General features: G+C 37.3%; 1 protein-coding gene across 7 annotated transcripts in view; it reads right to left on the bottom strand.

The window, feature by feature from the left end:
* RFX3 (regulatory factor X3) overlaps window positions 1–7,866 on the bottom strand; it is a 296,992-nt gene extending 289,126 nt beyond the window's left edge. For 5 of the 7 annotated variants that reach the window (XM_057549444.1, XM_057549447.1, XM_057549448.1 and 2 more), the window contains exon 1: window positions 7,670–7,866. Coding sequence is in view for 1 of the 7 variants with exons in the window: in XM_057549446.1 (XP_057405429.1) it covers window positions 6,383–6,404 (22 nt within the window). In the remaining 6 variants the exon portion in view is untranslated. Of the gene's footprint in view, window positions 1–6,382; window positions 6,422–7,254; window positions 7,343–7,669 lie in introns of those variants that run through there. The other 2 variants (XM_057549450.1, XM_057549446.1) reach the window with 2 other exon arrangements.
* Between the last annotated feature and the right edge of the window lie 15,677 nt (window positions 7,867–23,543).

Genomic DNA, 23,543 nt, shown 5'->3' with positions numbered 1-23,543 from the left:
CCTCTCTCTTTTCTCCTTCCACATCACCTCTCCATTTAGGTCTCCTCTCACCAACTAATGTACTTTCATTTTCAGGCCAGCTGCCTCACTCTTAGCTTTCCTGGGCTCAGCTCCTATTATCCCTTGCCCACTTTTGCCTAAACAGGAAGACCTCTGGTAATCTTGACCAGGCACTGTAAAGTAAAGGCAAGCAATACTGATTGGGTATTACAGCTTCTAATAAAAGTAGTGAGAAAGAAGAATCCAGGAGTTAAAAGTCAGCAATGGGCAGGCACATGTGACTGCGCAAACACAATATTTTGGGACTAGACAAGAGATTTAACCTAAAGTGCTCAGCCAGAGGCCAGTACATAGCCGGGACTAGGAAGGGAAACTCGTGGAGCATAATTATGCTCAGGTTACATCATTAGTGGAACAAGGGTATGTATTTGTTCATGAGGGCAGTCAGATGGATAGAAATTGTAAGAAGATAATGGATGATTAAAAACGGTAAGAATGATATATAACCTTACCACCTAATAAGTCACATTTCCTAGCCTTTTTCCAAAAGTTCCCTTTAAAATATGTGCCAGATTCACTGGAGAAAGGAAGCAGAGGAGATGGTTGAGCTGAGAGTCTGCATACTTTTTATGTTGGGACTAATTATCTATAAAAATAATGTAAAAGGAATCATATAATTAATTGAACATTTAACAGGAGTAGGAGGATGGGAGCAGGTAAGATGAGAGAGACAGGCAAAAAGCCTGTACAATACACAATGCTTCAGCAAAAAAGATGACACACGGTATCAGATAAATTTTCAATTGTAATGTATAAACCACATTTCCACTTTGAGAAAGATCGGGCTATTTAGATCACTGTAAAATGAGAAAAACATTTCATTCTTAATCAAAATGCTTAGACAAATAGAAATATAGCAAATTACTGAATAGTAACTTTAGATATAGCAGTCAACTAAAATGATTCTTTCAACATCTTTAATGCCCTAACAAAGGGAACCAAAGGCGTTATTTTTCCACTATTATTTCATATTTTGTTTTACTGAATAACATTCTTGAGGTTACTTTATACCTCAAGATTGGGGTTGGCAAATTCTTCTAAAATTACTTATTGCTACAGGTAAACAAATGGTGACCTCACATCTTTCTGCTGTTAGTAAAATAACGATTCTAAGCAGTGCATATAAATTGGAATAATTCCTTGATGAACTCATCTTTATACAACTATTGTCATTATTATATATTAATGACTGCATTTTGTATAAAGTTTATAAATAGGGCTCAAAATGTTTTCAAATGAATTCATGTATAATAGATGTGAAAAGGAAAATATCAATTGGACAATGAAATGGACAATGGGAAGTGTTAAGAGTTTATGAAATATTACATCATTAATTCTCAGTCTGAGATCCCTAGACCAGGAGAGTTATCCAAACATAAAAAGAATCCGTTACAATAAGGCTGCAAAGTAAAACTAAAACATAACTTTGGGCTAGCACCCTATTAATTCAGTGTAATAACAAGACTGGTTATCAAATGGTAATCCAAACCTATGGTTGATAGCTTCATGTCTTTGATTTATTTTTAAAAGGGTGGAAGAGGGAATAATTATTTAATGAGTGTAGATCAGTGAGCAAAATGTTTCAAAACTTAGGACCCACTGGGAAGTATATGGTCAGAAGTGTATTAAAAGGATTCTTAGATAGCAAAAAAATTAGACTGGGTATCTTCTCAGTATTCCCTAAGAACCAACATGTATTGAGCATGTATTCCATGTCAAATACTGAGCAAAGCACATTACATGAATTAGCTCCTTTACTCTTCACAAAACTCCATAAGGCAGATTAAGGCTGATCTATTTTTCAGATGAGAAAACTGAGGCTAAATGAAGCTAAACAGCCTGTCCAAGATTCCATAGCTAATAACATTATCTGAAATCTGAGTCCAAAGCCTGTGTTTTTAACCAATATACTTATCCTCAATCTATTTAAAAAACAAAACACATACCTATTTGATACTCTAAATACATTCCAATTTTTTAACTGATTCATTTTCATTAAATACATCTTGTAGTTTGATGTGATATATAAAATGTCAAATATAAAGGTTTTGAAACAATGTCATACACTTTAAATTTTTAGTGGCATAAATTAATTAGTTTATGTTAATGAATTGGTAGGATCACATTTTTAAGGAAAAATGCCTAACCTATTTTAGCAAGGCTAATACTTAAAAATATTATTATTCTCTATTGATGTTTTGGATTCTTTGTGGCATGTCTTATAAAGGTACTTTTAAAAAATATCATATTTTGCTGATTGTACTTAAATGTGGGATGACAGTATACATAAATCCATTATCTAGAGGAAAAAAAAGTTTATTTGATATAACTATATCTTTCTAAGCTTACTTGAGGCAGATATTGACTACCACTGCTTCAGTATTTGTCCTTTAGAGTATACATGTACTGCTGAGTAAGTAAAGTCAATGATGCAAGAAGAACCCAAAAGAGTGAACTGAATAGTTCTCCTAAAAAAAAATATCTCTATGAACAAATATTCAGATACAGAAAGCAATATATGATCACTTCCAGTTTAGAAGTATAAGGCACAGAGGAAAGTGGAGAATCTAAAACTTTTCAGTTAATAAAGCCAAGTTAAATATTCAAACCAGACTATTCTAACAGCATGAAGTGGGGACCGAATTCTCCAATTTCTGTTATTATTGTTGTTGACTTAATTAGCCTGATAACTATTATTACCATTTATACCTTTGAGAGAGTTTTAGATTATACCATAAAAAGCATACCACTAATTATGCCATATATAAATGTTATAAGGATATACAACATACTGATATGTGCAACAATGCCAAATTTATGAAGTACAAAGCCATACTGCCAAAACAGTATGATGAAGTTAAACTAAATTTTTTACATACAGATTAAAATACCTGCATAAGGAGATGATAAATGTATATGCCTACAGGATGAATGCTGACATTCAGATTATGCCAAAGATATCAATCTTGATATTGTTTTATGCTGTGCTGATATATATTAGTACACAGATAGGCTTTGATATAAAGCTGCCAATTAAGACAGTATATTAAATTGAAACTCCATAGAAATAAGGCTATTATATGCTTGAATGCATATGTAATTAAATTTTTTTTCTTTAAATAAAAGTTCTAATCAGTTCACATTCTTAGTGATAATAATCTCTTGTTGCAAACAGCACAGCACCCTCTGGTGCATCTGTTGTAAGATGTATAAAATTTCCACCAAAAAAGGATAGAATCCGAGTAAAAATGAACCTTAGAAATCAATAGGTTGATACTCTTTTATTTACTCCAGTACATATTTTTAAACACTAATGCCTGAAAACAATTTTCACTTAAAAACAGCACTAAAAACTTTAGAGTAACAATAGAAGTAGATAAGGAAAATGTTTTCATTTGAAAATATTTAAAATAACCAACAAAAACAACACTGGTTCTCAACATTTATCATTTAAATTAAAATAATGCTGCCCCCCCCCCCAAAATTCAAGTATGGGATGGCAAAAGTTAACTTGTCATGTTAACCAAATTTCACTTTATTCAAATCTGCCTTGGCTTTTTGCTTCAGATAAATTGACTAATTGTGTAAAGTGCTCCTGAGTACTTTTCTGGATTCAAAGGGAATTTATCATTGCTTTAAAGAATTTGAAGTGTCTTCTGAAAGGATCTGCAACTTACACAGCTCAAAACTAGAATGATATTCAAAAATACAAGTTATGCTAATTAAATTAGGAATCAATTTGAATAGTTCAAAACCTTTACTTTAAAAAAAATAAAAAAAAACTCTTCCTAGGAAAATGATTAACTCCAAAAGTATATTTTACTAAGGACAAAAGCAAAGGATGCCACCTGCTTTAGACAGCCCTTTTGTGAACCGGTGGAAGTCCCAACACAATGCACTAGAAATGAAAGTGACACCTGTTTAAAGCAGCCATCTGTCCCTAACAAAGCTAGATTTAGTTAAATCCGCTTAATCTTGGATTTCCAAAATATGGGAACACTATGCACCTGTGAACAGAGAGGAATTTAAAATCTGTTTTGCAACAGCCACTGGGAAGCCATACCAAAGAGTTAAAAGCAAATGATTCCATTAGGGAAACTAAGTGCTTATTTTTAAAGTAACTAGAAGTAGAGGATTTTTAGCCTAATGCTCAGCATTAAAAACAAAGCAAGCAAAAAAAATAGCAGACTTTTCATAATTTAAAGGTTTATGTCTTCCAAGACTCTTGTAATTTGAAAGCCTCCTTGTTTGGTATTCTCATTTCTTGTAACACAGTCTCACTAGAAATACAAAATAAAACAAAGTAACATTCCTACTACACTGTTCAGAAAAAAAAAATTTTTAACTCTTCCTACATATCTGATGCTATATCTTCTCTTTTAAACACACACACACACACACACACACACACATACTATAAAATCTGAGACACAAAGATCATACTCCACCTACTGATTTCTTCAGTTGACAGTTTAGAGGAAAGCACATAAAACATCAACTTTCTCAAGAAAAATGAAACATGTTACCAAAAAGTAACACATATCATCGATTAAATAATAGATTAAATCTATCTTGATTTACAATTCATTTTTAATTGCTAATTTTTTAACGGTAATTTTTTTTACTATTAAATTTGTTTCTGATTTTAAAATTGTTTTGTTTAGCATCAAAGTATATTAAATTTATAAACTATAAATTTTTTATTTCAGTACTTATAAACTATAAACCTTTTATTTGAGTACCTAAGTAGAGTACAAGACTATTTGAATACTGGAGGAATAATATACTATTTTTAAAATTAGGCACAACTACCCCATATAATGAAAACATTGTGGAATGATGCATTTTAGAAATGCATTTTAGTTTACTGTTATACATTTAAATGTACTACATAAATATGCCTATATACCATTTAATGCAATTCATAGGCACAATAATATAAAAAGACTGAGATAGGCATTATGACATACAGTGAATCACAGATATTCAGCTATTTAAAACAAGTTACAAGTAACTCCTATTTCATAATTTTAGCTTTAAAGTTTGGACACTTTTCCGAGTTCGTTTTTTAGTCTAAAAACAAACACAAGAGAATACAAATACATAATATAGTCCCTCCTAGGAAAAATATCTCAGAAAAAAATTGTTACTAAGCATTTATCAGTGTGTTAAATTTTTAAATTTATCATTTGTTAGTATTTCTATTATTTACTTAATCCGTATGAATAATGTTGACACACTTGAATCCAAAGCATGTCTAGCAGCAACTTTTATATCACATATGTGCTTTTAAAAATGAATAGGTAATAGAATTCAATTTAAGTTCTGCTCTCAAATCACCTTGTGAATGAAAATCTGAATTACAGAGAACCTGAGATAGTCGTAATGAGTGAAATGCCTCAAAAAAATTCTTGGACACTGCAAGTAAAAATATTAAACCATAAAATTATAGCATATAATCTACTCGACTGAAAATGTAATATGTAAATGGCATAAGGTCTGAAACTGTCTCAAGACAGCAAAACTCCTATTAACTTCAGAGAGTTTATAGGACCCAGGAACTTCACCATCCAAAAGTGTTCAGGCATTTGACACTCATCTGAACAGAAAAAAAAATACAAGTTAGTATTAGAGATTTGCAAGAAACCCAGGTTGGGGAGTGGGGAGGGCAAATATAAAGAAATCTGAGTGCTCTGAGAAAGACTTCTTTCAGAACAAACATCACCGTCATTTAAAATAGCAATCACAAGGAAATGGATTTTAAAAAAGAAATGATTTTTTTTTAAAACCTAACTCTTATTTTACAAAATATTAGCCTTAATAGCATTACAATTACCCAACCTGCTCACTGACATTCTGAAGAATAATTAATACTGTCATATTATTCACAGGCTGCTCTGTCAGGTAAATCAATATATGTTTGCTGTTAGAAAGAAGACTATTTAAATAAGCATTTAAAAATTCCAAATTGGAAACTTCAATTTGTGCGAATATAATAGTACACTATATTTGTTTTAGCACACATTCATTATCGAAACTCTTTACTGATAATTAATTAAACATTACACTGAAAAATGAACAAATTTACAGGATCTGTAAAACTGGGTTACCTCTAAGAGCCTATAACTTGAGGACTGAGAAGTATTCAAATCTACAGAGAAAAATACGGTTTTGAAGGAAAGACCTAAAAAGGAAAGAGTTCTCTCTCTTCAGCAGGTTTAAGTCACTGTCCAAAGAAAACCAAAAAATAAATTTAAAAGACTATGTTAAGAACACACATGCCTAGATCTTAACAACCACAAAGAAAGTGAAATATACACACGTTTCAAGTTGAGAAGCTTCATACATTCTTTATGAACAACTTGACTTCAATTTCAACTCTCAAAGGAAAACGAACAGAGAAGATTAAAAAAAAAACAAAAACTCTTTAAAGTACCATAACTGTCACAAATAACACTGTAAACTGAGTTCTCACAAAGCTTCCTTATGTCCTTTCCCTGTCTGTCACACACAGAGTCTCATAACCACAATGAAAATTGTTAACACTCCACTGTGGGGAAGGAGGTTCATCAAAGTGAAATGGAACCTCACTCGTACCCCTCCCATCTCCACATGAAGGATAAAGCACTGTCAATAACTACTAACCCAAGTATCACAGATGCCCTGCATCCGGTTTAAATCACACTCACACACACACACACACACACACACCGAGAAAGAGAGAGGAGAGAGACTTTTTAAAAAAAGATCTCTTTCCCAATGCAGCAAAGAACCCAGCGAAGAGGCCCCAGGTTTCAGTGTGTGTGCAAGGGGTGTGGGGGGAGAAGAAAGAGGGGGAGGGAAGAGTGCCGAATGGATATTAAGATTGTTTGCAGCACAAAGAAAACACAGTTTTAAAAGAGAAAAAAGAAAACCACGCAGCTGATGATGGTAAAAGAAGAGCAGCTCATTTAGCACAAGGCAAAGAGGGGCAAAAATGAAGGCAAGAGGCAGTGGGAAAAGTTCACCGATGTACGAGGATAAAAATAACAAAACCCATAACAAGGCCCCACAAGTGAACAACAACAACAAAACACCACCTCGTGGGTCCCCCCTTGCACACTCTTGTCTATTTCGGTTTTGAAAGAAACAGGAACCAAGCAGCTTTGAAAAAGAAGAAAATTGAAAGAAAGAAAGAAAAAAAAAACACAAAACCTTATCTCTTCACCTGACCCTCCTCCTCAGACCCAGACCTAAGGGAGAGCTCCACCGTCCGCAACGCAAAACTGTGGCTGCCTCTCCCGCTCGGCTCGCAGCCCCCCGAGCTCCCGCTCCATCCCTGAAGCGCGGCCGCGGAGGGCCGGGGCCGGCGGGCGGGCGGGCGGGCGGCGCGGCGCCCACACCCCCGACCCAGCCGCAGCGCGCACGGTCCATTGTAAACAAGCCCGGGGGACGGAACCCCTCGGCAGCGGCGCCACAGCTGCAGCCCCGGTGTCAGGAGTGAGACCCCCGCACAGCCACACTCGGCTCGCACACACGGACACACACACACACACACACACGCACGGACACACGCGTTCACACGCATCCACACGCTCCCACACACATGTAGAGACCGAAGAATATTCACCTTGGCTGTGGATTATTGTGGTGTTGTTGGTGGGTGATGGAGATGGTGGTGGTGGGGAGGAGGAGGAGGAAGAGGAGGAGGAGGAGGAGAGGAGTAGTTGTTGTTGATGGGTAACAGTCGCCAGGACTACGGTGACTATGGCGCTTGATTCACAAGGCAACGGTTGCTATAACTCACAAAAGAGAGAGAGAGGGAGAGAGGGAGCGAGAGGGAGAGGGAGACACTCACACGGGGAGGGGTGGGGGAGGGAAGAGGGGAGGAGGCGGGCCCGGCTAGCGGCCGGAAGGGGCGGGCTCAGTGCCGTGACTGACAGCCCCCGAACCGGGTTGGGCTGGGCGCGAGGCCGGGGTTCCGAGGAAGGGTTCCGAAGAGACGCGCTAAGTTTGGCAGGGGCTGAGGTCACCCCAGGGTTCCCTCGGAGGTACGGTACTACACGTCCTGGCGAGGGTGGAGGAGGAATTTAGGGCCGTGGTGCGAGGTATACTTTCTGTGAAACGAGAGCTGCCAGTCGCAGCAACCAGCTTAGTGCCCAAAAGCCTCACAGCCGGGAGAGGGTAACAGCTAACCCATGAGAGGGGGTGTCGAGGGCGATTCCAGACACCTTGTGTAAACGACCAGCTACAGCTGAGGAAGAATCCACTTTGAAGAGTGGCTCCGCCTCCGACCGAAACGTCATTTCCGGGGCGGGGTGGGCGGAGGGTCCCGGATGTGCCGCTGCTCTCTTTTTTTTCTTTTTTCCTTTTCCCCTTGCCCCCGCCCCCCACCCGCCCAGTTTCTGAGGCGCCGGTGGTGTTCCAGGTCGTAGTCGTCTGCTGGCTTCTAGCATGCCGAGACGCTTCATGGCGGCAGGCAACGTGCTGGCTTGGACGGTCCGCGCCGCCTTTGCGCTCCTGCTTTCCGCGTCCCGGCCCGCTCCCGCCTCCTGAGGCCGCGACTCGGAGGCGGGCGGGCGGGCGGCGGGGTGTGAGCGTGCTGCATCCGCCGCCATCTTAGAGCTGGCGAGCGCGGGGCGCGTGTGGGCAGCGCGCAAGCCTCCCGCGGTCCCGCCGCGGCGTGGCGCGCAGGGGGAAGGTCCGAGCTTGTTCGGCCCTCGCTCCGCAGCGAAGAGGCGAAGTCCTGACTCTATCTACAGGGCGGGAAGTAAGCGCTACTAAGGAGCAAGAAATCGCCCTCTTCCGGGACTCGAAAACGCATGGCGGTCCCCCTCCGGGAAAGGCGTTGGGAGGTGGGGTAACTTACACCTGTCTGACATAGCGCCCAGTTAGTTCCTAGTTCCCGTCATCTTCAGCCCTCGCGTGAAGTGCTCGTCCCTATTTAAAGTTGACGAAACCAGGATGTGAGCTCACCCCCGTGTCCTGTCACTTGCCTCGTCCTAGTCCCCGGTTACCTAACAACCTGCTGTATCTGAGGGTCTTGCTGCTTCCGGGTGTACTGAGATAGACGAATGGCTTACGTTGGTGATGGATGTTGTTGGCACACAACTGGCTATCTCGAACACCCGTTGGTATCGAATAGCCTCTAATGCCTCACGGTTCAAACATACTCGCCCAGTTCTCTGCAGACCGGAGTCCTGCAGGAACATGCCCCCAGGCCCTGTCAATATCCCAAACCAACACACGCAGCTAAGCTGCTTATCCGGGACAATAACTTGGATATTAGAGCATTAGGAAATCAGTTCTCCTCTTGAGGCTTAATTTTTGCACCTGCAAAATAGGGGTTTGGGGCTTGCTGAAATAAGAATAGCCACCGTTCCTGAGGTCTTTTACTGCCCCAGACATTGTGCTTAGTGTTTTACGTACATTATCTCATTTAATCCTCACGACACCACTATTAGATACATAATACTCTCATCTTGGAGAAGGCACAGAGTCTTAAACGTCAGTGGTTTTATTTTACCGCTCTGTATCATGGAGTATTAGAGAAGGGTATTTTAGGAACCAGCTAGTTAAACAATAGATTCAAGAAAGCAATGTGGCCTTTGGTAATCTCATAATGAGTTATAGAGGTTCTTGTAATAATGTGTTACAATGTAATAGTGAACAGTGTGGCGCACGGTGCTAAAACGGAAAGGTTTCATGGCGCACCATGGTAGTAGGCCCTTCCAGTCCGATGACAGTGTGGTGACCAACAGCAGTTACAACTCTTCAGATTTAGAATAATAGTTTCCACATACCCATGGGAAATAAAGTATGCATTCCAGCTGTATAAAAACTGGTCGTCATTATGAATATTCATTTAATTACATTTACAGATAAAGTCCTCTATTCCTGTAATGGTGTGCGGAGCTGTTTGCTCACACTACACAGCTCTGAATAGCTTTGCTTTTTTAGTTCTATTGTCTGTTATAGTTTGCCCATCCCTTCCCTCACTGTCAGCTGTTGCTTCTTACTGCTGTTAGTGAGCATAGTTCTATTGTCCTCCCTACCCTTTTAATTTACTGCTTATAATCTGCAGGCAAGAAAACCACACAATGAAAAGCTGTATCTCAAGAGTCCTTTGAGGAACTCTCCTTTAGAAAAAGTGTGTGACCTTTGTGCGAGGACATTGTAACATCGGTTTGAAGCTGCTTAGAGACATTTTTTACCTACGTCCTCATTTGGCCTTTTTCTGAGTTAGTTATAAATAAGTATTTTAAGTGAGTTCTTTAAAAGTTAGGATTTAGAATATTTCTCCCTGTTTTAGGATAATTGATAGTATTCTAATCATAGTGAGGTTACTATAATATGAATTTTTCAATGTTACCATCACACCGAATCAAATAACCAAGCTACCAATTCAAGCTGTAGATTTGGAAACACGATTATATATGCATGTTTTGTGTTATAACTAGTTATGAAAGGTCCCAGAAATCCCTTTGCCTATAGTCATTTTTGATAGGATCTCTGTTGTGGTCATTTACAGTTGCATGTTCACATATGTTGTACATATATTTCAGAAATAAATTATTTGTTAAGTCACAGAAAAGACCCAGCAGTGTGTCTTAACATTTTATCACCTGTTACAGTGATAACACACTGGACTCAAAAAGTGCCTAACCAAAAAATATCTTACATTGCTTGCTTGACAAATTCAATAAACTGCCAATGCAATTATTATTTGTCCAGTATCTAAAATGGGCCAGACATAGTTCCTGTCTGTAAAATGCTCAGAGTCAATATCTGTGAATTTAAAATGCTGTGTCCTTTGAACTTGAATTGTTTTTGCTCTCAGCTTGGAGTGAATGGCAGAGACATCGATTAACACATTTGTATCTGAACCACTTGAAAAATAGGAAGCCCTGATTATGTGTGGATTATATACTTTATAAATTACTTTAGTACATTCTCAAGGGTAAATTTCCTCTTCAATATTATCTATTAGGTTACTTCCTCCTATTGATATCTACTGCATAATCAAGAACTAATAATTACTTTAACATTAATGCTTATAAAAGGAAAAGCTGCATACAAAAAGATAAAATATTGTTACGTGATAGGTTTACTTCCAAAAAATTGTATGTATGAGAGTTTTAAAAATTAATGAATTGGGACTTCCCTGGTGGCGCAGTGGTTAAGAATCCGCTTGCCAATGCAAGGGACGCGGGTTCAAGCCCTGGTCCGGGAAGATCCCACATGCCACGGAGCAACTAAGCCCGTGCGCCACAACTACTGAGCCTGCGCTCTAGAGCCTGTGAGACACAACTACTGAAGCCCACGCGCCTAGAGCCTGTGCTCAGCAACAAGAGAAGCCACTGCAATGAGAAGCCTGCACACCACAACAAAGAGTAGCCCCCGCTCGCTGCAACTAGAGAAAGCCTGTGCACAGCATGAAAACCCAACGCAGCCAAAATAAATAAATAAATAAGTTTATTAAAAAAAATAATAATGAATTGGTCTGTGGCAGCTTACCACTGAATTTGTGGTGAATCCTTTTATAAAGCAGAAATCACACCTGTTTAAAATTTTTTCACTTGATTATAATATCTGATTTTCTTCAGTTGAGAGACACCTAGAGTCTTAGTTCTCATATGGAAATGAATTGTTTCATTTCAGCCAATATTTATTGAATATTTATGATATGTATAGCACTGGGAAAGTAGACTACTGGATTACTAGTTGCCTTTACTATCAGTAGATCTGAAGTTCTGTGGCTATATGATAATAATCAATAATGATAGAGGATGATAGAGGCCAAGGTAATTCAAAACTACATAATTTGCCACTATTCTCTGGAGCACTCCTAACTCTACCCATTCCCACTCAAAGTACATTTTGGTTTTGAAAATATTGCGTTATTTTTTTTCTGGTAGATTTATCTTTCTAATTGTGTTTTCTTTAAGTAATACAAACCAACTGTTTACTCAGCAGTCCTGAGAGATGTCTATCCTTATATATAACCTGGAATTAAATTTTTACCCCAGCAATGAAAGATGATAATAGAATCATAAGTAGACTATCTTTTCTCAAGGTCAAAATATCTTTTGATATACACATACAGCTTTTTCACTTCAATTAATGCAGAATCTCAATACAATATTTGCAGCATTAAAATCAAATAATTGGAAACAACCCAAATAGCTATCAGTAGGAAGATGGAAACACAAATTGTGATACGTTCATGCAATGGAATACTATTAGACAATTAAAAGGAACTGACTAATGATACACATGGATGCATCTCAAAAACATTATGTTCAGCAAAAGAAGCCAGGTACAAAGAGTATATACTGTATGAATCCATTTATGTAAAGTCCAAAAACAGAAAAAACTAAACTGTATTTAGTGTTTCCCTATGATGCCAGGGGCAATGAGGTGGGATTTAATGGAAAGGAGCTTGAAGGAACTATCTAGGGTGATGGAAATGTTCTGCACTGTCCAACTTGGTAGCCACTAGCTAAAAATTAAAATCTAATTGTAAATTAATTAAAATTAAATGAAATTTAAAATTCAGGTCTGTAGTCACAGTAGTTACACTTTAAGTGCTCTGTAGCCACGTGCGGCTAGTGGCCACCAAATGGGACAGTGCAGATTCAGACCATTTCTATTATTGCAGAAGTTCTACTAGCTAGTGCTGTTCTAGATCTTGTTTTAGGTAGTAAAGTGTATTACAGTTGTCAAAATCGTAATACAATGCACATTATATCTATGCGTTATATGTCAATAATACTTGTCCCCAAGCCCCAGAAAACACTAATAGAAGTATTTATTGCTGTATTACATACCTAATTAACCACTTTTTCTTTAATATTTTTATTCAACACTACAGAGAAAAGGACAAATAATAGGTAGTAAAATTATCCTTGGCAAATTTTCAAAAATGTAATATGTGTGACTAAACAGTAGATAATGTTGGTTTGCTGCTCACAGAAATGAGTTCTGCCACTTTATAATCTTTAATACAATTAGAAACCAAAGGAATTGCTTTTGAAGGCTTAAAGTCAAGTCTAGATGATTAAAGAGAATTTTTTTCTATTTCCTTATTGGAATTGCAGTAGCTTAAACATAGTGGAGATCATATAACCTTCTTCTGAGGTAACATTAGGAGTACTTCAGAGATTTTGGTACTAACTCTATGACCAAGTTGAGAAAATCATCTAAACTCTCTAGGTAACAGTAAAGACTCGGGGCTTCTGGAGGTGGAAGGAAATGTTTGTATATGGATTAAAAGACTTGAATGATCTCAATTCTAAATTCTAATTTTCATGGATTTTCAGAAATGGCACACCAGGTGAATTGATTCAAAATGCTAAACATATATGTTCATGGAATACCTTTGTGAAATTAGGAAATAATTTTGGTGGAGTAAATACTGTAAAGTTAACGGTACTTCTACTAGTGTTTATTAAGAATTTTGTGGACCCCAAGTAGATTTTTTTATAAGATACAGAACTTGAACTGAGTTAGAGATTAATTTTTATAACTTAGTCACAATTAATGTCAGTATTAGTAATATATTACTATTATATATAATATTTATATATTACTAAATGAAAAGTATTTCATTTTTACTCAATTATTATCAAAAATTATTTATCAGAAATGCTTTTATTGATCCAAAGTCTTTAACTGCCAAAGAAATTCTTAAGTTGGCCCTCTCTCTCCCTTTACTTTTTTTCCCCCTCCCTTTAATGTAATATACAGTATGGGGGAAAAATCTCCCAAGTTCCGGTAGGGCCATTATTCCTATGCTAAGTGTACTAAAAGTACCTTCCCACTGGAATATGTCATACATCTCACCCTCCCCACCCCCAGCATCACAATATATTATACAGCCTACATTTAAATTGTTTTTGAATACTTATGTCAGCTGTTAAAGCATATGACCACATTTTTTCACCCTTATATTTTTTTTTTACCAACTTAGCCACTAAAAAACAAAAAATAAAGATCACTGAATCAAATTACATGAATTTGTCTCCTTTGATGCCTTTCTGTTTGTTTGTTTTGAAAAGAGGGAATTTATGTGCATGGAATATTTTTCCAAAATTTTTGTTTTGTTTTGCTTACTAACATTTTGAGGGCCAGGGAATACAAAAAATACATGTTGTATTTTGTTCACATTGTATACACATTGTATAGTGAAACATTTAACACACTTGCTTCCAAACACTGTTTGAAATTTTACTTAGTACTTTCTTCCATAAAAGAAATTAAGGTCATTTTTAAGACTTTCGTAGATCTGGCCTAATGTGAAAGCACTGATTACAGCTTGGTTTTGAAGTTCTCCAGTCCCACATCATATCAAACATCTTAAAATGTACCCATATATCACACAAAATATACATAACTAAGTATTGAGTTTATAAATAGCACATTGTTAAATTTTGTAGACATCTGATTAAGTATTCGTTCATTTTGATTTGCAGCTTTCTCTTCATAATTTCAAGTCAACTTTTTTTTCAGATCCCTAACATTTTCAGAGGACCTTGAGGAATAAATAAAGTCCTGAACATAGTGCTCAATGAATAAAAGGTCCTAAAATATAGTAGGAAAACAATTAAACACAATTTGACTTAGTTTGTTTTTCCTTCTTCCTATGGGGGTGGGAGTTTTAATTAACCAGAAAAACATAGAAATACACTGAGATAAAATCACAGTGAACCATGGGTACTAGTTCACAAAGATCAGAAAACACTAACATAATCAAGAAATAGAAAAATTATTTTCTAAGATGATGACTTAAGTGCGCTTGAACTCAGTACCCTAATTTGGCACTACAATCTTTACCTCATTATAAAATTACATATTATAAAAAAATAAAGACAATTGGATTTACATTACAGGGATACCCTATTTGTAGCTTCAAATTTGTGGCACATTAATTATAGAGTTCTTATTAAATGTGATCTCATTCTTCACCCAGAAGAAATAACCCTTAAAGAAAGAATACTAATTTGTGTTGAAGATTGATGAAAGACAAGAAATGTTAATGTGAATAATTTAAAAAGATATGTAAAAGTCTCTGACAAGGAATTTTTCATGGGGTTAAACATGCCTATTTTTTAAAGTGAATATTTTTTAAGATTAAATTCTTGCTCAAATCAAATCAAAAAGATAAAAAGTAAAATTACATAAAATAACCATGTCATTTTCTTTCAAGTCAGCACTGATTCAATGACCCAACAATGTAATACAAAGCACTATGTTTCTAGAAAAGCCAGAAAATATATCTGCTTCTAAGGAACCAGCTACAGAGATGGCAGAACTGAATGATGTGTAAATAAATGAATCTAAAATGGAGCTTTATTTGAGTAGGCATTCTCACTACTGAGAGTAAACTAAGGAAGTAGCCAATATAAGTTAGAGTAATTCTTATAAGAACATTTTTTTTTAAATTTATTTATTTATTTATGGCTGTGTTGGGTCTTAGTTTCTGTGTGAGGGCTTTCTCTGGTTGTGGCAAGTGGGGGCCACTCTTCATCGCGGTGCGCGGGCCTCTCACTACCGTGGCCTCTCCCGTTGCAGAGCACAGGCTCCAGACGCGCAGGCTCAGCAATTGTGGCTCACGGGCTTAGTCGCTCCGCGGCATGTGGGATCTTCCCAGACCAGGGCTCGAACCCGTGTCCCCTGCATTGGCAGGCAGATTCTCAACCACTGCGCCACCAGGGAAGCCCAGAACATTTTTTTAACTTAGTTGTCTAATCAAATCATTACTAATTATTAGTATCTCTTGAAAAAGCCATATTACTATTAGTTGGCCAAAAAGTTCATTCAGGTTTTTCATAAGATGTTATGGAAATACCTGGACGAACTTTTTGGCCAACCCAATATATTTCGGAATCATCTCTGGAAAAGAAATATCCTAAAAGTTTATTGTAAACTTCAAAAGGTATAATGCTCACCTGTCAGAAACAGGTAAGGTAGACTGAAAGTTGTAACACTTTTGGAAAGGAAGCTGACAGGAACCTTACTTAAATGTACACAAACAATCTATCTGGTGTCAACTATAATGAAGCAGTATAAAGGTGAAAGAAGGAGAAAATGTAACCAGAAAGTATAATCAACTGAGATGTTGTTGTACAACTCGGTATTGTTTTGTGTGGTGATTTGCTTTGCTTCTTTATTTATTTGCACAGAATGAACCAACAAGAAACCATGAGGAAAGTAGTAGTCTTTGAAGTAAAATATAGCCAAGATTTGGATTAAGGCTTTAACTAGAAATAGTGAGACGATGTATTCTAAAAACTAGTAGAAAGGAAATATTGACAATAGTTGAAAATTACTGAGCACGTCTAATTTTGTAAATCAACTATACCTCAATAAGTTTAATATTAAATCTGGAAAATCTAAAATTGCATTGACAACAAATAAACTGGTAAAAGAATTAAAAGCATAAATGCAGAAAGATAAGAAAATTACTGGGGATGAAAAATACCCAATTCCCAGATATTTATTGAGGACCTGCTATATATATTATAGTAGTTATTATGGGCACTTTGACGGGGTGGGGGTGGGGGGCAGGACAAGGAAGCGAGGAAGACAAGTTCCTCCCTGTGCTAGATATCTTCTATGTGTTTCTCCAGACTCATTCCCTCTCTACTCTTCTTCACTCTCCTTTCAAGATGGCTGACCTTCCTGGACCACATGATTGCATTCCCATGCTTTCTGGTAGCTCGTTGGTTTCCATCAGTGGGCAGCACTGGCAGAAGATTGGAGGCAGGAAGGGAGGAGAATGGGGTCAGGGTACTTATTACCCTTTTCCCTCCCTGCAAAGTTGCTTCAAGATGCACCTGCATCCCTTCACTAAAGATTCTGATAAAGGCTCCTTCCCCTCTCATCCTAGGGTTTCCAGGTGGTAGTAGCTCCACTCTCCCTTAGGTTAATGAACCATCCTTTTTGATTCCCCAACACCCATATCATAGTAAATAGGCCTTTTGTACTTGTTTTGTTTTGTTTTTTAATGTTTTCTTGGTGGCACTGCGTGGCATGTGGGATCTTAGTTCCCTGACCAGGGATTGAACCCGCACCTCTTGCACTGGAAGCACGGAGTCTTAACCACTGGACCACCAGGGAAGTCCTGGCCTTTCGTACTTTAAATCACCTCAAACTGCTTTCTTTTTAGTCTGTCATCTGTTTCTGGTTGGGACTTTGATGATGCCAAATAAGATGACAGACTCTGTATTACTTTGCTTGGGCTGCCATAACAATGCCCCTCAGATTGGGTGGCTTAAACTACACAAATTTGTTTTCTTGAATTCGAGGCTACAAGTTCAAGATCAAGGTGTTGGTAGAGTTGGTTTCTTCTGAGGCCTCTCTGTTTGGCTTGCAGATGGTCATCTCCCTGTGTCATCACAAAGTCTTTCAAATGTGTGTGTTTATGTCTTAATCTTGTCTTTTTAAAAGGACACCAGTCATATTGGATTAGGGCCAACCCTAATGAACTAATTTTAACTAAATTACCTCTTTAAAGAGCCTATGTCCAAAAACAGTCACATCCTGAGGTACTGGGAGTTAGAACTTCAACATATGAATTTGGCAGGGGGGACACAATTTAGTCCATAACAGACTGGTTGAGACAGAAAAACACAGAATAAGTTAGGAAATAATATCTCAAGATTATGACTACAAATTTTCCTCAATTTACGATGGGGTTACACCCCAATAAACCTGTTGTAAATCGAAAATGCAGTTAGTAGACTGAACATCATAGCTCAGTCTAGCCTAACTTAAACATGCTCAGGACACATAGCCTATATTTTGGCAAAAATCATCTAACACAAAGCCTATTTTATAATGAAGTGTTGAATATCTCATGTAATTTTTTGACTACTGCACTAAAAGTGAAAAAGAGAATGGTTGTATGTGTATAGGATGGTCGTAAGTGTATTAGCTGTTTACCCTGGTGATCCCGTGGCTGACTGGGAGCTGCATTTGCTGCCCGTGCTCAGCACTGCAAGAGACTATAGCAGTACTGCTTATCACTAGCCTGGGGAAAAGATAAGAATTCAAAATACGGTTTCTTTTGAATGGGCATCACTTTTACATCATCATAAAGTCAAACCATCTCAAGTCAGGGAGTGTCTGTATAGTATGAATATAAGACAAGGATAGTATTACAGTTACCCTGAGCAGAACATTAGAAAAGGAAGAAGAGATTTTTTAAACGAGCACAGTTTTATAAATGTGCAAATCTCAGTGGCAGATTGAAGTGGAAAGGCATGTACAAAAGAAATCACATGAGTTAGAAAGAACTATCTGGTCTGGAGACTGAACTGGGAGCCCTTTTGGTAACCAGATAACAATAATAACTAACATTTATGGAGCACTCTGACAGAGATTAGTGGTTGTCTTCCTCTACAATAACAGAATTACTCCTGTTTTTGCCGGACCTTTTCCGCAAAATGACCTTTTCAGACTTCCTTTTCTGGTCTCACTTGAAGCTAGATGGAGAATTGCGACTAAGCTTTGGTCAATGACTTATATACAGGAATGTTCATAGGGTCACGTCTAAGAGATCTTCCTTAAGTGGCACCTTACTTGGGTCCTTTGCCCCTTTATCCTTTCATCCACTTGTCCCTCCTGCTGCTTAGAACAAGGATGCCACAAACTTAGACCAAGACAAACACATGGGGCAACAGAATAGGAGACCAAGTCCCCTAGTGATTGTGAGGTTACTCTCCTGCCCAGCACTCTCTATGTTTACATGAGAAAAGAAACAACCATCGTGTTTTGTCTTACAGCTGAAACAAATCCTAATTAATACAAGCATTTTCTACGTGCTAGGTATTCTTCCCAGTTTTTTTTTAACCTGTATTTCACTTAATCCTGTAGCAATTCTATGTAGGTGCTATTATTATCTTCCGTAAGGAAACAGAGAGAGATTAAATACTTTTCCCTAAACAACCCACTACGTAGAGTTTAGGATTGAAACCAGACTAAGAGAATCTGACTCCAGAGTGTGCCCTCTTAATCACTATGTCAAGCCAAATCATCCCCTGTATGGGGAATAGGGTTGTTTTTGAAAGCTACAGCCTAAAGAAGAAAATCTCACTTGAATTTGGAACAGTGTTGCACAGTCTATCAAGGGAGGGAAAGCAAATGAAATGAAAAACATTGGTGAAGTTTTCTACATACCTATAATCTTATTTTCATTGTTAATTTTAGCCTAAAAATTGCTACAGTTTTGGTTACTCACAATGTGTCTCTTTCTAAACTTAATTTTTAAAAATTTTACTTTCAGAGCCTCTTGTGAAGCTCTATAAATCTAAAATGCGTTTGCTTCCTAGTTATCTGGCTGTGATCAGCCCCACAGGGCAAGAAGGTATTTCAGATGTATGCCACAAAGGGGCTTCCTCTTGGCCATATTCTGCCAGAGTCCTTCTCAGAACGCCAGCTGGGTTAATCTTTGGTGCAGTCCAGGGGCAACTTCTGCACTTAATTGTCAGATTTCTCTTGAGAAAGACTCAGCTCTCAGTCAGGAGCCAATCCTTATGGTGACAGTCTCTGTTGTACTCCCTTTAGCAGCAGGAGAGCTTTAAGAGTGTTACTGGGCTTTGTTAACCCCTCTCTGAGAAACTGAAGAAAAAAGGATTTTAAGGGCATCTTGATTTTTTTTTTTAATGTTTGGAAAGAGGAAAAACTGGACCAGTGGATATTGTTCTATTCCCTTCCCATCTGGCTACATAAAAGGCTTCAGAAAGGCCATTGGATCTACTTAGAGGATGTTAATGCACAATAATTCTCCAAAGAAATAAGGCATAAATAAGGAATCCATTTATCCACTTGCAGTAAGAAGTTCTGAAGGCAGAACACAGAAGGCAAAGGACCTCTAATGTCTCTCACACAGTTTGCTTTCAGGCTATTAATAGTACTGATCCTCAAGAAAAGCTTTATTGGGATGGGATTTTGAAATGAATCTACCCCTATACCTACTGTGGTTTTTAATTTCTACTCCTTGTAACCAATTTTTCCAGCCGACAAAGACATTTGAAAAGTATATTTATAATCAGTATTATGCCATCTTGGGGTAGAAATAACTGTATATTCCTTTTTAAATTAATTAATTAATTAATTTATTTTTGGCTGCATCGGGTCTTAGTTGTGGCATGCGGGATCTTTCGTTGCAGCACACAGGCTTCTCTCTAGTTGTGGTGCGCGGGCTCCAGAGCTTGTGGACTAGTACTTGCAGCACGGGGGCTCTCTTGTTGTGGCTCGCGGGCTCAGTAATTGCAGAGCAAGGGCTTAGTTGCCCCACGGCATGTGGGATCTTAGTTCCCCAACCAGGGATTGAACTGGCGTCCCTGCATTGCGAGACTGTTTCTTAACCACTGGACCACCAGGGAAGTATGTTCCTTTTTAAAAACAGCTTTATTGAGGTATAACTCACATAGAGGAAAATTCACCCATATTAAGCGTACAATTAGAAAAGTTTAAGCAACGTATGCAGTCATTTGATCATCACCACAATCAAGCCACTGAACCCTTCTGTCAACGTAATTCTTCTATCAACAAAAAATTCCCTTGTGGCTCTTTGCAGTCAATCCTCTCTCCCTCCAATCCACCCCCACCCCTGACTCCAGGAAAACTCTGATCTGCCCTAACTATATTTTTCCCTTTACTAGAATGTCATATAAATGGAAAATACAATGTTAAAAAAGCTGGGGGGGTGGGGTTCTGGCTTCTTTTACTTGGCAGGATATTTTTAAGATTCATCCATATTAATGTGTATATCAGTTAATTCATTTATTTTTATGGCTGAGTAGTTTTCCTTTGAATGGATATACTACAATTTGTTTCCAACTTTTTTTGTTATTATAAATGCCGCTATGACCATTTGTATATAAGTGCTCTTGCAGACAGACGATTTCATTTTACTTCAGTAGATACCTACTATGTAATTTCTGTCATGTGGTAAGTGTATGTTTGACTTTGAAAGAAACTGGTGGACTGTTTTCCTAAGTGACTTTTTCATTTTGTATTCCCATCAGAAATATATGAGAGTTCTAGTTGCCCCACATCCTCGTCAACCTTTGTGGCAAGGATTAAAATATCCTTTTACTTTTAGTTATTCTAACGGTTGTGTAGTATTATCTCATTGTAGTTTTAATTTGTATTTCCCTAACGACTAGTGATGTTGAGCATCTTTTTGTGGGCTTCCTGCCCATTCCGATACCTTCTTTTGTGCAATATCTCCTCATATTTTGTCATATTTTGAGTTGTTTGTCTTCTTATTGACTTATGAGTCCTTAACATAGTTTGGATACAAGACCTTTGTCCGATACATATTTTACAAGTGTTTCTTGGAGTGCATGGCTTCCTTTTCATTTCCTTAAAGGTATCTTTCAGAGAGCAAAATATTTTAATTTCGATGAAATCTAGCTTAATATTTTATGGTTTGTGCCTTTTTCATTTTATCTAAGAAGTCTTTGCCTAACCCAAGGTCATTTGATTTTTCTCCTCTTTTTTCTTAACAAAATTTTATTATTTTAGCTCTTAAATTTAGGTCTATGAACAATTTTGAATTAAATTTTGTGTAGGATGTGAGATAAGGACTGAGGTCCACAACTACCTATACAGATATCCAATTCTTCCAGCACCATTTGTTAAAAAGACTATCCTTCTCCACCATATTGCCCTTCTACCTTTGTCAAAAATCAGTTGTTCATACATGTGTGGGTCTATTTGGGGATTCTCTAATCTGTTCCATTGGTATGTCTGTCTATCTCTACCCCATACCACATTATCTATTTACTGTAACTTTATAATAAGTTTTTAAATTTATAAATAAATCAATCAGGTAGTATTAACCCTCTATTTCTGCTCTTCTTTTTCAAAGTTGTTTTGGATATTCTAGGTCTTTTGCCTTTCCATATGAATTGTAGTATCATCTTGTCAATTTCTACAAAAAGGCCTGTGGGGATTTGGATTGGTATTGTATTGAATCTATAGATCAGTCTGGTGAGGATTGACATCTTAATAGTATAGAGTCTTCTGATCCATGACAAAGATATATCTCTCCTTTTATTTAAGTCTTCTTTAATTTCTCTCAGTAATGCTTTTTAAGTTTTTAGTATATAGGTCTTTCACAGCTTTTGTCAGATGTATCCCTGAGTATATCATAATTTTGATGCTATTGTAAATGTATTGTTTTTAAATTACTTTTGTTCATTGCTAGTGTAGAGAAATGTAATTGATTTTTTATATTGATCTTATATCCTGATACCTTGTTAAAGTTACTTATTAGTTCTAGCAGCTTCTCTACTGATTCCATCAGACTTTCTATGTAGACAATCATGTCGGCTGTCAATAAAGACAACTTTACTTCTGTCTTTTCCAAAAGTAAAAGACTTTCTTTCCTAACATCCCCCTCCCCACCAGGTCTCAGAGATAAGTTAACAATGTTTGGTTTTAGTTCCTCTGGTAATAACGACATTTATGTGGAGCTATGGCTCATATTTAAACAGTGTCTACTGACACTCTACAATGAAAGATGAAAAAATTATTCTATTTTCCCTTCCTTCATCCTGTTTTCTCCCTCTGATTCCCATTTTCAAGTTACAGTATACTTTTACACTGCCTAGATTTATAAAAATTATTTCCATTTCTGATTATATGGTGGGTTAGGTAAGCTGAATAAACACCAAAAAATTCTGGGCAAAGTATTTTAAAACAGCTTATTAAATGCATTGCTGAGCTGGCAAGAAAGTCAGGGGAACTCACAAAGATCTAGAAAGGAATGAAAGCCCAAATCAAAAACAGTAAAGCAGTGCTGAAGAGGAAAAAAATCTACCATTCCTTGGTAAACTAGAATTTCAATTTTAATGGTCTCTTGGAAACTGAAGACAAAGCCTTGGACCTTGTGGGGTGAAAAGTTATCATCTGAAACCCCTTCACAAAGCCAAGACCTGAAAGCTGCACCTTCAATGGATATGTGAATTAGGTGGAAGGAAACAGTCGCGTAAGAGAGAAGGCAAAGTAGAGGATATGGAGGGCTTGGAAAAAGAGGGTCCTGTACAAAATCCTTTCCAGCATCAATTAAAACCTCCTTCACTTTTATTTATGTAATTATCATTTTCAATATCTATGGATGAGTAGAGTTTCATATTAGTATTTTCTGTACTTTTCCATTCATCGTAGTCTCTGAATACTTTTTTCCCTCTGGTTATTGGATAATGAGGAATTTAGGAACCAAGTAAGGAAGCATAGTTCTCATACTCAATGAGCATGTCACTATGCTACCGCTCCAGGGTACTGATAGCTGTATACATTTGACAGAATACAAATCTTTTTTTCCAAGTACATGAGTAAGCCAGCCTGAATTAATGATAAATCCAGACTTTTAAAAATGCTTTAAAAGATATGCCTATTAATATAGCAAAAGATAAAGTATATGATTGCTGAACTTTCTGGAGTGGTTCAAAAAGTTAATCCAATGACAATCAGGCCCTCTAGGATTC

This window comes from Balaenoptera acutorostrata, chromosome 6 (assembly GCF_949987535.1).
Source record: "Balaenoptera acutorostrata chromosome 6, mBalAcu1.1, whole genome shotgun sequence".
Classification (NCBI taxonomy): domain Eukaryota; kingdom Metazoa; phylum Chordata; class Mammalia; order Artiodactyla; family Balaenopteridae; genus Balaenoptera; species Balaenoptera acutorostrata.
The sequence above is the reverse complement of the archived record's forward strand: the minus strand, read 5'-3'. Positions and strand labels throughout refer to the sequence as shown.